The sequence below is a fragment of the Necator americanus genome, chromosome I (assembly GCF_031761385.1).
Source record: "Necator americanus strain Aroian chromosome I, whole genome shotgun sequence".
Taxonomy (NCBI): domain Eukaryota; kingdom Metazoa; phylum Nematoda; class Chromadorea; order Rhabditida; family Ancylostomatidae; genus Necator; species Necator americanus.
Genome location: NC_087371.1, coordinates 11686459 through 11699055, shown reverse-complemented (window position 1 = coordinate 11699055; position 12597 = coordinate 11686459). Strand labels below are relative to the sequence as shown.

The window sequence follows — 12597 nt, the reverse complement described above, 5'->3', positions numbered from 1 at the left end:
GTCAACTTCGGTGGAGTGGATAATTCGTAAAATACGTAATGTTTAGTGCTAGTGGTATTCCCGCCTGAACGCGTCAAGCATAATGCATATGATTCCTTAATCAAGTGCCACTTGGGCGGCACTTGATTAAGGAATCACATGCATTATGTTGTTGGGGGCTTGCCGGAAGGTCGTAATCTGACAAATATTAGCGATGACAAGTCGACTGTGTCATTAGAGAAGACAGTCCCTAAAAACCGTCAGCTAGAAATGAAAAGAAATCTAAGTCAAACGGTTGGCTATACTACTCCGTCAGAGGTGCTTTTCCAACGTACAACTTCTGTTTCTGACAACAACAAGATTATGTCAACCTGAAATATTAATTTTAAAATGATTAAATTCCTTCTTGTAATGCTCAAAGTGCTTCTGTGATATATACCGTAACATCGGATAAGCGTCTTTCCAATGTTTATTTGCCAGATTTCAATGCCTATACATTTTGATGAACGACAACAATTTTATTTAAAACATTGGCAGTAGTGCAACAACAACAACAACCTAGCGTTAATTGACTAATTCCAGATAAGTCAATAATATAAACTATTCATACATTCGTAAAAATCGAAAAGTCGCCTATAGACAGCAAGTGTTCCAATCGAGAGAAGCAAAATGAAGATCACATAACTTAGGTGAGGATACACGTCGCCTGATAGGGAAAGCTTAGTGCTGCTTAGCGGCCTGTAGTGCTGCCGAAGGGCCCAGAAGCATTTGACGTTGTTGTGCAACCTGTACTGACCACATGTTTGTAGGTGAATAAAATTAATAAGAAGAAAACAAGTTGAAAATGAACACAGCCGGTCAAAATGTAGTTTGGGGGAGGGGGGCTCCCAGTGGCACTGTTATTTCTAGAATTAAAAAACAAAATCAGTCGAGACCTTAGAGGATCTATGACATATGACCAAAAATTACAAAGAGGAAAAAGTAAGTTAGAAAAATAAATAGAAATAAGATCGCCACGGAGTGGCCTCCCCCAAACTACATTTTCCCCACACAGCCGAATGAAATGATCATACCTGAGTTTTCTCCAAATCGCTTCTCTCTTTTTCAATTATGTAGGGCAAAAACATGATAAGTGAAGTGGTAGCTCCTATCCATACTGCTTGACGAGTGACATACCACAGACTTTTCACTCCCCAAGCACTCCATGATGCACCACTTGTGATGGCTTTGCGAAGACTCGCTGGGACCATTTCAGTGAGTCCTTCAAGTCGTTCAAAAAGCGTCTCTTCAAGTTCGTCATCAGGAATGTCGTCGAACTCATCTCTCCTTCTTAGTGCCATCTACAAAAAGAGCATATAAAAGTCGTGAGAGGTCTAGAGGTTCAGTACATCTGTAATATGATTAGAACATATCGAAAGTGCTTGGTATAGGTTCACAGGGAAAGGTGGATTCTCCTGTTGTTATCTCTATCCTATGCAGACATTGTCAGGATTTCCATACTAGCGGCCCATAAAGTAAAGCACAGTTCAAAAGAACTCATTGGCGAGATCCCAACATATGTTAGATAATCCCTCATCTCAAGCGTCCAGCTTTTTTTACGCGCGTTTCAAGAGGTCCAACTATCTAAGCTAAATTACACGATTACATAGGATTTGCGAGCAAACATTCACATTTTCTACACAAACATTCACGTATTAGTGAAGTCAAATCACAGTATCCATCCCTCATTTTATACTATTCTATCTCCATAGCACGGCGCAATTCTCTCGCAGATATTCCTAGAAAATACACTACTTCGAACACTTGCCGGACAGAGAAAATCAACTGTGAAGCTTCTGAGGTCAAACTATAAGATTCTGTATTTTTTAAAACCCAATTTAAAAGCGTCCGGACTGCTCCGAAAAGTGCCCAGTCCGAAGTGACACTATATCGGCATTTCGCGAAGGTTGACTAACTAAACCGGAACCATATTCTTTCTATCCTTTCTTCAACAGTGCTCGAACTCAACTAAAAAGAAATGAGATCCCATGCTCACTATTCATATTGACAGCGACTGGATTTCACCATCACTCCAGGTGCAGAAATATCAACGTTGGGAAGAGAGATGTATATGTCAAGAACAAGAAAAACATTTAAGTGGAACATTTCAAGGAGAAAAAAGAGGAAATGTTGCAGTCCTGGCTCGGCTCCAGCGAGCTAAACTGAACTGAAGGTCCCGATACGATCCTATCGCCAACGATTTCACCTTTAATATGAAAAAATGCGCCACATTTCGAAAACAGCGCTGTCATTTCGTTATTTTTCGCTTTCGTTTGTTTCGATGGTGTTCGTCTTTTCCCTTGTTGTGGTCGTTTAACATGTCTTGCTGTTCGTACGAAAAGCTAACCAGTCCCGACGTGTTGTCAGTTTATTTTCTTTGTGATGGGAAGTGCTAAGAGTCGTCTTATGACGGTTCTATCTTACTTTTTTGCTTTCTGGACATTCGGTGCTCGAAAGAAGGAGATTCTCTTTTTCTCAATTTCCGCTGGAAGAGGTTATTAGGTTCTTGCTTGAATATTATTGTTAGGTTCGTTTCATTTTACAGTAAGGTAGCGTATCCATATTTTATGGGAACCTGATGCATATTTTTTGATTCTCTAGGCTCTATTCCCTTGCTGTTAGTGTCAGTTTAACACACAGAAGGGTGATGATAGCTTCACAGGGCACAGTTTATAGGTTAGATTTGCACAAACAACTTTTGCGAAAAGGTGGGCATTTTCAACATTGATCCTGATAGATGCCTTTATCGCTGGACAATTGATCTGTATAATTGTTTAAATTTGTGTCTGAATGTTTACTTGAACGTATTTGGGAACAGCTGAAATAACGGAGTGCAGCAAGACCACTGAGTTTTCTCTTTTTAAAACAGGATTGAATGATGACTTATGCTTGCATACGTAGGTTTTCTGAGGTGCCGTTTACGAATGCAGTGTTAGTTTTGCAACCTAAGTCCATTTTGAAGGAATGCAGAAGGGTTACTGTGGTAATTAGCACTGTAACAGTGCGAAGATAATGCAACGATGAGTATTACTGATATATTCATCATCTGCACCAGAGATAACTCCATCACAAAGCATAAAGTTTGCCGAGAAAGTATTTGGTCACGAACTCAGTCCTCTTCTTCTTCATTCAGCAGAGGGTTTTTTTTTGACATAATCGTCAAATTTGAACAGTTTTTTTCTTTTTTTCTGAGATCTTGATCGAATTTGTGCTGCTGAGGCGAAGCCTGTTTGTTTTGGTTTGACAGCCGGCTTCGTTATGTTGATCCTCATTAGAATTCCCGCTTCTTTGTATTGCAGACGTGATGATTTGCCTGTTCAGCAGCAACATTAGCATATCTTACAAAACTTTGCAAATTTACTGACTTTCGTCTGTTCTTCATGCTTTTTTCATTCGTTGGAGTCTTGTAATGTGTTTGTTACCGATTTTTTAGTTCTCTGCTCTGATTTTTCCTCTTTCAATTTCGATTTTTCAGTTAATTTCTTTGTCTGTGTTGACAGTAATGAATCCAAATGACAGTTTCCTGTCTACAGTCTCTACGGCTAATCCGGGCGCACCGGTGAGGATTTTGCTAACGTTGGTTCCCAGCATGTGGTTAGATGTGTCAGAATTTTCTAATACTATTTTTGAGAATCATTCCCACTTTTTTCTCCTTTGCGAAAAATTAGACAATATTGGATGAAACCAGAAATCCAACAGTAAAACATTGAATATTGAAACAAAACAGGAGCTTTCATCTGTTCTCATAAATGAATAATAAAATAGATATGAGCTGAATAACTATGTGTGAGTTCATTACTGTGTTAAAATTATTGTCTAGGTGATGGCTCGGATAGTGGCAAATGTGGTAGATATGCAGCAACATCTTGTTAATCAATACCAAACCGTTGTCAATTCAATGGAAGCACTAAAGGTTGTTTAACTGTTTAACTGGTTTCTTTTGTGTTGGAACCATATCTTTTGATATATCCCGAAATTCTACTAAGTTCCTTTGCTCTTTAGGCGGAGGTGCACAACTGCACACAGTCGCTGAGAGAAGATCTAAGACGAACCGACGACCGCGCTCAGAAACAGGTGTGTATTTTGGTGTGGTGAACATCTGTCCGCTTAGTTTCTACAGTTATTTGCAAATTTTGAGGTCGATGACCTGAGAACGACTCATGCTAACGAAGTTGAACGACTGATGGATTTGATCAAAACGTTACTAATAAGGGACACAAGTGTCGCATCTCACACACCTCCAAAAGTTAGTGAGCAGCCTCGCATTACCCCTGCTCAGCTTGTAAGTTTAAGCTTAATTGTTTTGGTCTTTCATAATCCCTCTCAAATTTTGAGGCGTATGCTAATGCTGCTTCGGCGAGTAGTTTTTTCGGACCTCCTGCTGCTGTACCAAACGATCTAACTGCTCATACTCAATATATGGCCTACTACATGCAGCAGCTCCAAGAACAACAGGTGAAATAGTTATTTTCGTTCTACATGCTATGAAGTGAACTTTACTTTTCAGAGAATGCGTTCAGTGGCTGCTCCTACAGCCGGCTTCTTTGGAAATCAAACAGGACTTGGAATGGGTGCCATGGGTATTCCTGGAGCTATGCCTCAAAGGTTTCGATTTATAAAATTTTTTGATGGAAACTCGGAAATAGAGATTCAAGCATTTCAGCCAGCAGCCAGCCACAATGATTCCAGTTCCTCCCAGTCTTCCAGCAGTCCCAAAACCGCCCACAGTCGCCCCTCCAGTTGCGGCCGTGCCACCTGTTACTGCTACTGTCCCAGTTCCTGCCTCTGTTCCCGTTCCCGCCTCTGTTCCTGTTCCTGCCTCTGTTCCTGTTCCTGCCTCTATTTCTGCTCCCGCTGTTGTTTCCAGTGCTGCACCAGTCGCAACGACATCTCACACATCGGCATCCACCGCCACTACCACCGCTAGCTCACTCGCTGGTTCGTTTATTGGTTGAAATTCATCATTTTCTGTAATGATAAGTATCAGTTGTTTTTTATTTTAGCTATATTTCCAGGTATCTTCCAATCTCCCAAAGTTGGGGCAGCCACCGCAGCTGTACCACCGGGCAAAGTAGAAGCTCCAAAGGTTAGTTATATTGCGAATGGAAAAGGTTGTCCAATCTTTTCTTTTTGATTAATTCCACTCAAAAGTTCCGGATTTTACATTGGAATTTATAGGGCTGCAAAAGCTAATGAGTGGGTTTCCAGACTGAATCGACACCTCCTAAGCCCGCATTTTCATTTATAACGCCAAAACCAAATACACCTGCAACTCCTCCTGCAGCTTCCGACACAAAATCTTCAGCTACTATCTTTTCCGGTATAAAGCCAACAGAGAATGTGTTCTCCAAGAGTTAGTTTACGAACTTTTTTTTCGAAAAAAAAAGTGATTGTTTACCTTCGTAGTTTCAGCTCCAGAATCGAAAAGTATTGTAAAGAAAGAGCAGAATGACGGTCACGAAGAAGAAGAGCATGTTGACGAATTCGAACCACAAATTGATTTCAAACCTGTGTGCCCACTTCCAGAATTAGTGAAAGTGGTTACTGGTGAGGAGGACGAGAAGGTATGTTGTGTATGATTTTTTCTTTGATAATGTCCATTCATTTCCTCAGCGTACACATTTAAGGTACTTTTCGAAGAGCGCTGTAAGTTATACCGTTACGCTGATGAAACAAAGGAATGGAAAGAACGTGGAACTGGAACCATGAAAATATTGGAGAACACAAACACCAATAAATGTCGTATCGTGATGCGAAGAGAGCAGGTTGGAGTCATAGTAAAGAACCCATCTCACCGGGTACATTTTTTATGTCGCTGTTAAGGTGCATAAAGTATGTGCGAACCATCAGTTGCTTCCTGGAATGACAATTCAATCTATGCCTCGTCAAGAAAAAGCGATGATGTGGTATTGTGAAGATTTTTCCGAAGAACAAAAAAGTCACGAGAAGCTCTCTGCAAGATTTGCTAGCGTGGAAGTAGCAAATAAGTTCAAAGAAGTGTTTGAAAACGCTGTTAAGAAGGCTGGGCACGGTTCGGTATATTAATTACTTTTTTGTTCTTTTTGTTTAAAAAACGAAAAGTTGTTCAGGAACTCCTGTGAAGTCCACTGCTCCAACTGAAGTGAAGAAAGATGATGACAAAAGTAAAAAGGAAAGCAGTGAAGATAAAGATATGAAAAAGGATACCAAAGTATCAGAGGATAAAAACGACATGAAAAGAGATGATCAACCTGCACCAGTCTCACAGAAAGGATACGGAGATCAGTTTAAACTACAGCCCGGACAGTATGTTCATTCCCGTTTCCATCTATTCAAATGTAGTCAAGGAGAATGTAAAATGAGATAATGTTATTGGTTTTTCGTCAGGCATATGGTGTTCAGGTGGGAATGTCCCGAATGCTATTCGCGAACGGATGCTGACAAATGTCCATGTTGTGGAACTGCTAAAGGAGGCGATAAGACTGCCGCACCCGCGACAAAGTAAGTTCTTCTGTCGCATTCCCCAGATGTATTTTGCTTGTTTCTCTTTCCCAGCGTAGAATCTTACGAAGCGATATAGAGGTCTTGAGAAGAAGATATGAAAAAACATTCTGTCGAACTGAAGTATTAATCTGATCCAACCACCGAAATCTACAACACCACCTCTAGTTTTCCCCTGGGGAACCTTTACCACGTTAGATTCGTGGTACACTGTCTTCAAATCTAACCTGTAAAGTTATCCAGTGATAATTCATTTGATTACTGAACAGCTGTGATCACTAACTTTTTACGCCCTCGACACCCCTTATATGTTCATTTTCTTCTTTCTTCCTTTTACTCACCCGCTTTGTAAGAAACAACTTTGCAAGAACTTATAATGTACTGTAAAAGTGTCACTTCTCACTTCGTAATGTGTATGTTTATTCCTTTTTCTGTTATTGCCCTTCTCAGTCAGCACATTATTTTTGATCGTGGTAGTAACTAATTATTTCATGTGTTATTTTATTTTCACTTGGCACTCGCAGAAGTTTTGAGCATTGTTTCGTCTAAAACTTCTTACCATATGGAAAGTCATAATGTTATTCTTAGCTCGTAATCATTGCTGCAAAGCTAGTGAGCCCCAGATCAATGTTGCTTCTTAGATCAATCTTACCGGCATCAACTATCCCTCTCGGAGGAACTGGTGGAGGAGCGGCACAGCAGAAATTCACCTTTGGTTTGAGTGCAGCAGCTGCTGCGAAAGATGCGCAGACCCCAACGTCGACGTCGACTACTCCCAAATCATCCTTGTTTGGGTTCGATTTGTATTTATTCATTGTGATATTGTGTTTATATCACCTGCAACGTTTGCGTTGATTGCAGTGCTTCTTTAAGTACTGGTACTTCTGGGTCGACTCCAACTACAGGGTTTGCATTCGGATCGAAACCGTCTATTTTTGGCGGAGCAGTGACGAAGACAACCACAGGTGTTTTCATGCCACCTTTTCCTGTAAATCTCACGTCAAGTCGTACGACAAGCCGTTACAAAATGTTATTTCCATCTCTTTTATGTGTTCATTCTAATGACATACGTTGTCTACGCGATGCTATTGTTGTCTTCTAGGATTCGTTCAGAGTAGGTTAGTCCCAGTTAACAGTATTTATTGTATAGAAGGATCTACGTTACCTACGTTCTCGTTTGCTAAAAAACCGGATTCCGCTTCAACTGTTACATCTGCAACTACGACAACTGCTGCTGCGAGTCCTGTGACGTTCTCTTTTAAACAGTGTAAGCAATGAAGCACTTATCATTCGAACAACAATTACTTGAAATTCGTTTAGCTGGATCAGCCACCTCTACTCCTAGTACGGGCAGCTCACTTTTTGGTGGCACTAAACTTTTCGGAGGTTCCAAACCTGTAGAAGAGAAAAAAGAATCAGAAAAGGCAGCTGAGCAGTCGAAGACGGAACAAAAGGTTAAAGTTGAGTGATGTTTTCCACAATTGCCCTCAATTTATGTACTTGAGGTGTTCGGTAGTGGCTTCGGTAGCAACTTGTCGTTCGCAAGCCTCGCCAAATCGTCGACTGGATCAATTTTTGATAGCGCGAATGCACAAAAGGCCCAAGCTGAATTTGCTGCACAAGCTAAGAGCAAGGTTTTTCCTTTACTTTTCGCTGTTTGTTGTTTTTTATTCTGTTCTTTCAATTGGTTTGTCTTTATGTGCTGAACATCCACAGTTTCAGCTAGCTATAACTGATCATAAGGAGCAAGGTAAAGGAGACTCGACTAAACCGAAAGGAGATAACGAAGATGGAGGGGCCGAACGCGGAGCTGAAGAGGAGTATGAGCCAGACGTCCATTTTGCACCCGTAATTCCCCTTCCTGATCTCGTAGAAGTAGTAACTGGCGAAGAGGAGGAAGAGGTGAGTTGTTTCCTTGGAGGTACACAAATATTCAACTTTTAACTACTTGCAAACAAACTCTTTTCAGACTGTTTTCACTGCACGGGCAAAGTTATTCCGTTTCATTAAAGAGACCAAGGAAAATAAAGAGCGTGGCGTTGGGGAGATCAAGGTGAGCTACAATCGGCGCACAGTTTTTATCCCGACTCTATGATGTTGATTCCAGATTTTGCGCAATCCCAAAAACAATACGCATCGTGTTGTCATGCGCAGAGAACAAGTGCATAAAGTCTGTGCAAACTTTGCCATTCTACCGAGTATTGAATTGAACGAGAAAAAAGGGATGCCAAATGTTTACAACTGGATTTGCAGGGTCAGCGCAAGCTTATTTCATTACCAGTGTTGCATCTTTACGTCTTTTTGTATAGGATTACTCTGAATCAGCGGAAGGCACGGACGAAATCTTTACGGCCAAGTTCAAAACAGCTGAGATTGCAAAAGAATTCCATGACAAGTTTGTTGCTGCAGCCGCCGCACGTCCGGTAAGCTTTTTTTTGTCTTCAGTTTTTATGTGTAGTGGAATTTCATATCAAATAATTTCAGAGCGGTTCAAAGTAGTATGGAGCGCATTCAGATTGTTCTTGTATCATGTTTGGATTTTGAATTCTTATATTATTGTCATGTTTTCATTTTACTATGATTTTGAAATGATCTGGAACCGTAACATTTAATCACTCGTTTCTATGAATCGGTGTTGTCTGAAGTCATAAGTTGTTGTGAGGGTTGTAATAAATTCGTCAGTGCAATTCTCACAGTCCTCGTTATTTGGATCAAACAGTAGCGAATGTTCATGTTCTGGCAATTCAGATTTTATTTATTGTTGACATTAAAGTTTTCTATTCCCGATTGGTTTGATTTTGTTGTGTGTTTAGTCACAGTCGTACGGCAATTTTGAGGTGGCAAAAACTATGCTACAGCTGTGCATCATGAAAGGACTGCTGCATTGTAGACTATGATCAAAGACATCCGCACTCATGGAAGTTCATGTGCAAAGCCTAATCACACAGTTTGGGTAACATTGTGATAGGAAATGGTCGAGAGTAAATTAACCTATCTATTATTCAAGCTGATGGGCGGGTGTAGTGTAGCGGCTGGAGGTTCCGCTTCTTGCACGATCGATCGGAGGTTCGAGTCGGACCTAGTACTCACCAAGCCTTTCATCCCTCCGGGGTCGATAAATTGGTATCAGACTTGTCTGGGAGGATAAAAGACAATGACTTGGCACATAGGCTAGCCACCGCAGGTCATTTAATAGCCCAGTTACACGTACGTAAACTTTGAACTATTCTGAATTGGAATGAACATGGGGGCGCATCCCAAGCGGATTGATTAACACCAGACACTTTATCCTTCCTATTCAAGCTGGAATTTCCACAGAGAGCTCCCTTGAAGCAAATATTTACCGTGCATGAAATTGTTGAAGCTGGTACCTGGTGATGGTTTTGACTGGTTGAGAGGTACAGTTTTCTCATCTTAACTGTTCAAGCTTAAATTACGTACATGTGCAAAATGCATATTTCTTCAGTTTTTTCTTCTTGATTGATTTGGTTGAGCTGTAGCTAAGACTAGTATTGGTCTTTTTATTAATTTTTAGCTAATTTCTCGGTGTTATCATCTTCATGAGAGTCTGCAAAATCAGGGCCATTGGTGATTTATCCTCCCAAACACATTTATCACCCTGCACAAAGTATTCAAACGATAGGAAAACTCAAAGGATAGCATGTCGGGTGGTCCTTACCTCATTTGCAAAACTCGGCATCGTAGCAGATCAACACGTACAAAACTATGAGTCACAAAGGTTTTCGTGAGGCCTGGCGGGTTGTCTCGTAGATGGAGAACCAAACAGATCTTGACGTGGGGTTCGTTTGTGATCGCAATGCACTCATCCTTTCTGTTCATTTTTGTACTTTTAGCAGTTATCCAAAATGTCCCGGGGGCACTGTGTGCTATGATATTGGACTCGAAAAGTAGTATTGTAACTTCTATGTTAAAGCTTCTATGACGTATTCTACGGTGTGCTTCGAGCGGCGTGGAAAGCTTGGATTTCGAGAGACTCTGGCACACCCAAATCAAACTGTATCTGGAGTGACCATTTGAAGAGAATCGTGGTAGGAACTCCGACTTTGCCAGTACTGCACCTGCACTCAGAGCGCGAAAAAGGTCAAAAAGCACAATTGAGTAGTTGATTTTGCAGGCTCTCATGAAGGTGATAACACCGAAAAATTAGCTAAAAATTAATAAAAAGACCAATACTATTCTTAGCTACAGCTCAACCAAATCAATCAAGAAGAAAAAACTGAAGAAATATACATTTTGCATATGTACGTAATTTAAGCTTGAACAGATAAGATGAGAGAACTGTAAATTTCAACTAGTCAAAACCATCACCAGGTACCAGCTTCAACAATTTCATGCGCGGTAAATTTTTGCTTCAAGGGTTTCAAGGGTAGCTGAGTCAGTCGTGGCCCTAAGGCTTAAGCAGCAGTTATAGAGGATCCACGATGTAGGTTGAGGCTACTAATTAAAAAGGAAGACAGAGCTGGAACTACTACTGTTTTAACTTCACCAAATCTTCAAAACAAGGGAAAAATGTAGTTGTGGGGCCACTCAGTGGCGCCCTTACTTCTGGACGATCTGTCTTACTTTTTTGTCTTAGTAACTTTAGCTTACATGTCATAGATTCTCAAAGACTAATGCTTAGGTCTTAGGGCCCCGACTGATTTAGTTATTTACTTCCAAAAACAAGTGCGTCACTGAGTGGGCATCCCCAACTACTTTTTACTCCGAACAAGCTTACGAGAAATAAATAACTAAATCATATCATGTGTTCCAGGAGCACTAAGCATGCATGCAACAACTTCTATTCAAATATTTTCGATTGGTATTCGCAAGTTGGTGGCCCTAAGAAGGGGCATTGGCTTAGCCCTTATGAAGGCTGTTCACATTAGTCTGTTTCGCGACTTTAACTGGACTTCTGTGGTTGGGACAAAATCATTACCTCCACAGCAATCCACGATCAGCGAGTCATTTGCCGAATTCCTCCTGAGACTTCGATGCATGTTCCGGCCAAGTGATAATCAGTAATATGAGTTAAGTCACGAAGAGTCAGCAAGTTAGAGGCACCCATTAAGCAAATGAAAGATTTGACGAAGAGAACGGCTAACACGTTCTATAGACGTCTTGGCGGTTATTGTGCTCCATCGCCTTCTTCTAGCTTTGAGTGCAGGTACAGTACTGGCACAGTGAAGTTTCCGCCACGATTCTCTTCAAACAGTCACTCCGAATACAGTAGGAAGGAAACGATTTAGGTGGGTCAGAGTTCCCCCTTCCCCAACTACACTGGGCAGCGTCTGATTATTCCGCCTTTTCAAGTTTCTTTGTCGTGTTTTTGTTCTGTTTGCTGTATTTGCTTTTGTTATATAGATCTATATTACTTACTTACTTAGATACTTAGATGGCCCTTCTTCACTGGACGTGGGGGCTCCAGCATCTCTTCACTCGCTTCGTTCCCTCGCCATTGTCATCCAGGATGTTCTCAAGTTTCGTGAGTGACGTTGACGAAGTCTTTGAACCGTATCCAGCTGAGCTCTCAGTATCCATACCCGGCGGTCTCACTCGAGAGCATCTCTTGGGATTCACGCTAGCGTTCTTTTAGTTTATCTATCGTCGATTCTTCTCATAATGTGACCGGTCCATCTAGGCATTGCTTTCGATATCTTTTCCGCTGTGTCGCGAATACGGGGCATTCCTCTTAAGTCGGACCTGCGAAGACCGGCTAGATATTGTGTGCGCCGGTTAAACTTCAGAAGATATCTCTCAAGGGCTCTGTGGGTAGTAAGTAGCTTTTTAGACGTGGCAGCGGTGTCTGCCCACGTCTCCGCTTCGTAACAGAGCGCTGGAAGAACTCTCGAGTCGAACAGATGAGCACGAAGATCTTGGTCCGCCAGTTGGTCCGTAGTTTCCCTGACGGGTGCGAATTTTGCCCATGCTGTTCTCATTCTTTGATTCAGTTCCTCTTTCAGTTCGTTCTCCATGTTCATGGAACGTCAGAGGTACATGTATGACGACGTTTCCACGAGCCTTCAAGTTGTACTCCTCCATCCTCACAGTACGCGTTTTTCATGAACTGTGTCTTCTTTCTGTTTATTCGCAGTACTA

General features: G+C 41.3%; 3 protein-coding genes across 6 annotated transcripts; 1 reads left to right on the top strand and 2 right to left on the bottom strand.

The window, feature by feature from the left end:
* Positions 1-699: 699 nt before the first annotated feature.
* On the bottom strand, positions 700-1319 carry RB195_005187 (uncharacterized protein; the record flags this gene model as incomplete). The annotated part of the gene is made up of 2 exons (XM_013435606.2): positions 700-765; positions 1053-1319. The coding sequence occupies 2 exons, from the start codon at positions 1317-1319 to the stop codon at positions 700-702; spliced, it is 333 nt and encodes a 110-aa protein (XP_013291060.2).
* A 2201-nt stretch (positions 1320-3520) lies between these two features.
* Positions 3521-8997, top strand: RB195_005186 (uncharacterized protein; the record flags this gene model as incomplete). 3 transcript variants are annotated; one of them, XM_064177536.1, is made up of 24 exons in its annotated part: positions 3521-3577; positions 3839-3931; positions 4021-4092; positions 4157-4300; positions 4354-4473; positions 4526-4623; positions 4682-4956; positions 5034-5104; positions 5227-5371; positions 5431-5582; positions 5646-5783; positions 5842-6049; positions 6108-6303; positions 6400-6498; positions 7140-7292; positions 7372-7463; positions 7649-7765; positions 7819-7952; positions 8004-8132; positions 8221-8400; positions 8468-8551; positions 8606-8752; positions 8808-8921; positions 8983-8997. In XM_064177536.1, 24 exons carry the CDS (start codon positions 3521-3523, stop codon positions 8995-8997), a joined length of 3033 nt encoding a protein of 1010 aa, XP_064034659.1. The 3 variants fall into 3 exon arrangements, with proteins under 3 accessions (XP_064034659.1, XP_064034660.1, XP_064034661.1); XM_064177535.1 differs by having other exon boundaries at positions 7360-7463; XM_064177534.1 differs by having other exon boundaries at positions 5022-5104; positions 7360-7463.
* A 3098-nt stretch (positions 8998-12095) lies between these two features.
* Positions 12096-12479, bottom strand: RB195_005185 (uncharacterized protein; the record flags this gene model as incomplete). Of its 2 annotated transcripts, none has more annotated exons than XM_064177532.1 (1): positions 12096-12479. In XM_064177532.1, the coding sequence occupies one exon, from the start codon at positions 12477-12479 to the stop codon at positions 12096-12098; it is 384 nt and encodes a 127-aa protein (XP_064034657.1). The 2 variants fall into 2 exon arrangements, with proteins under 2 accessions (XP_064034657.1, XP_064034658.1); XM_064177533.1 differs by having other exon boundaries at positions 12096-12473.
* Positions 12480-12597: the final 118 nt, after the last annotated feature.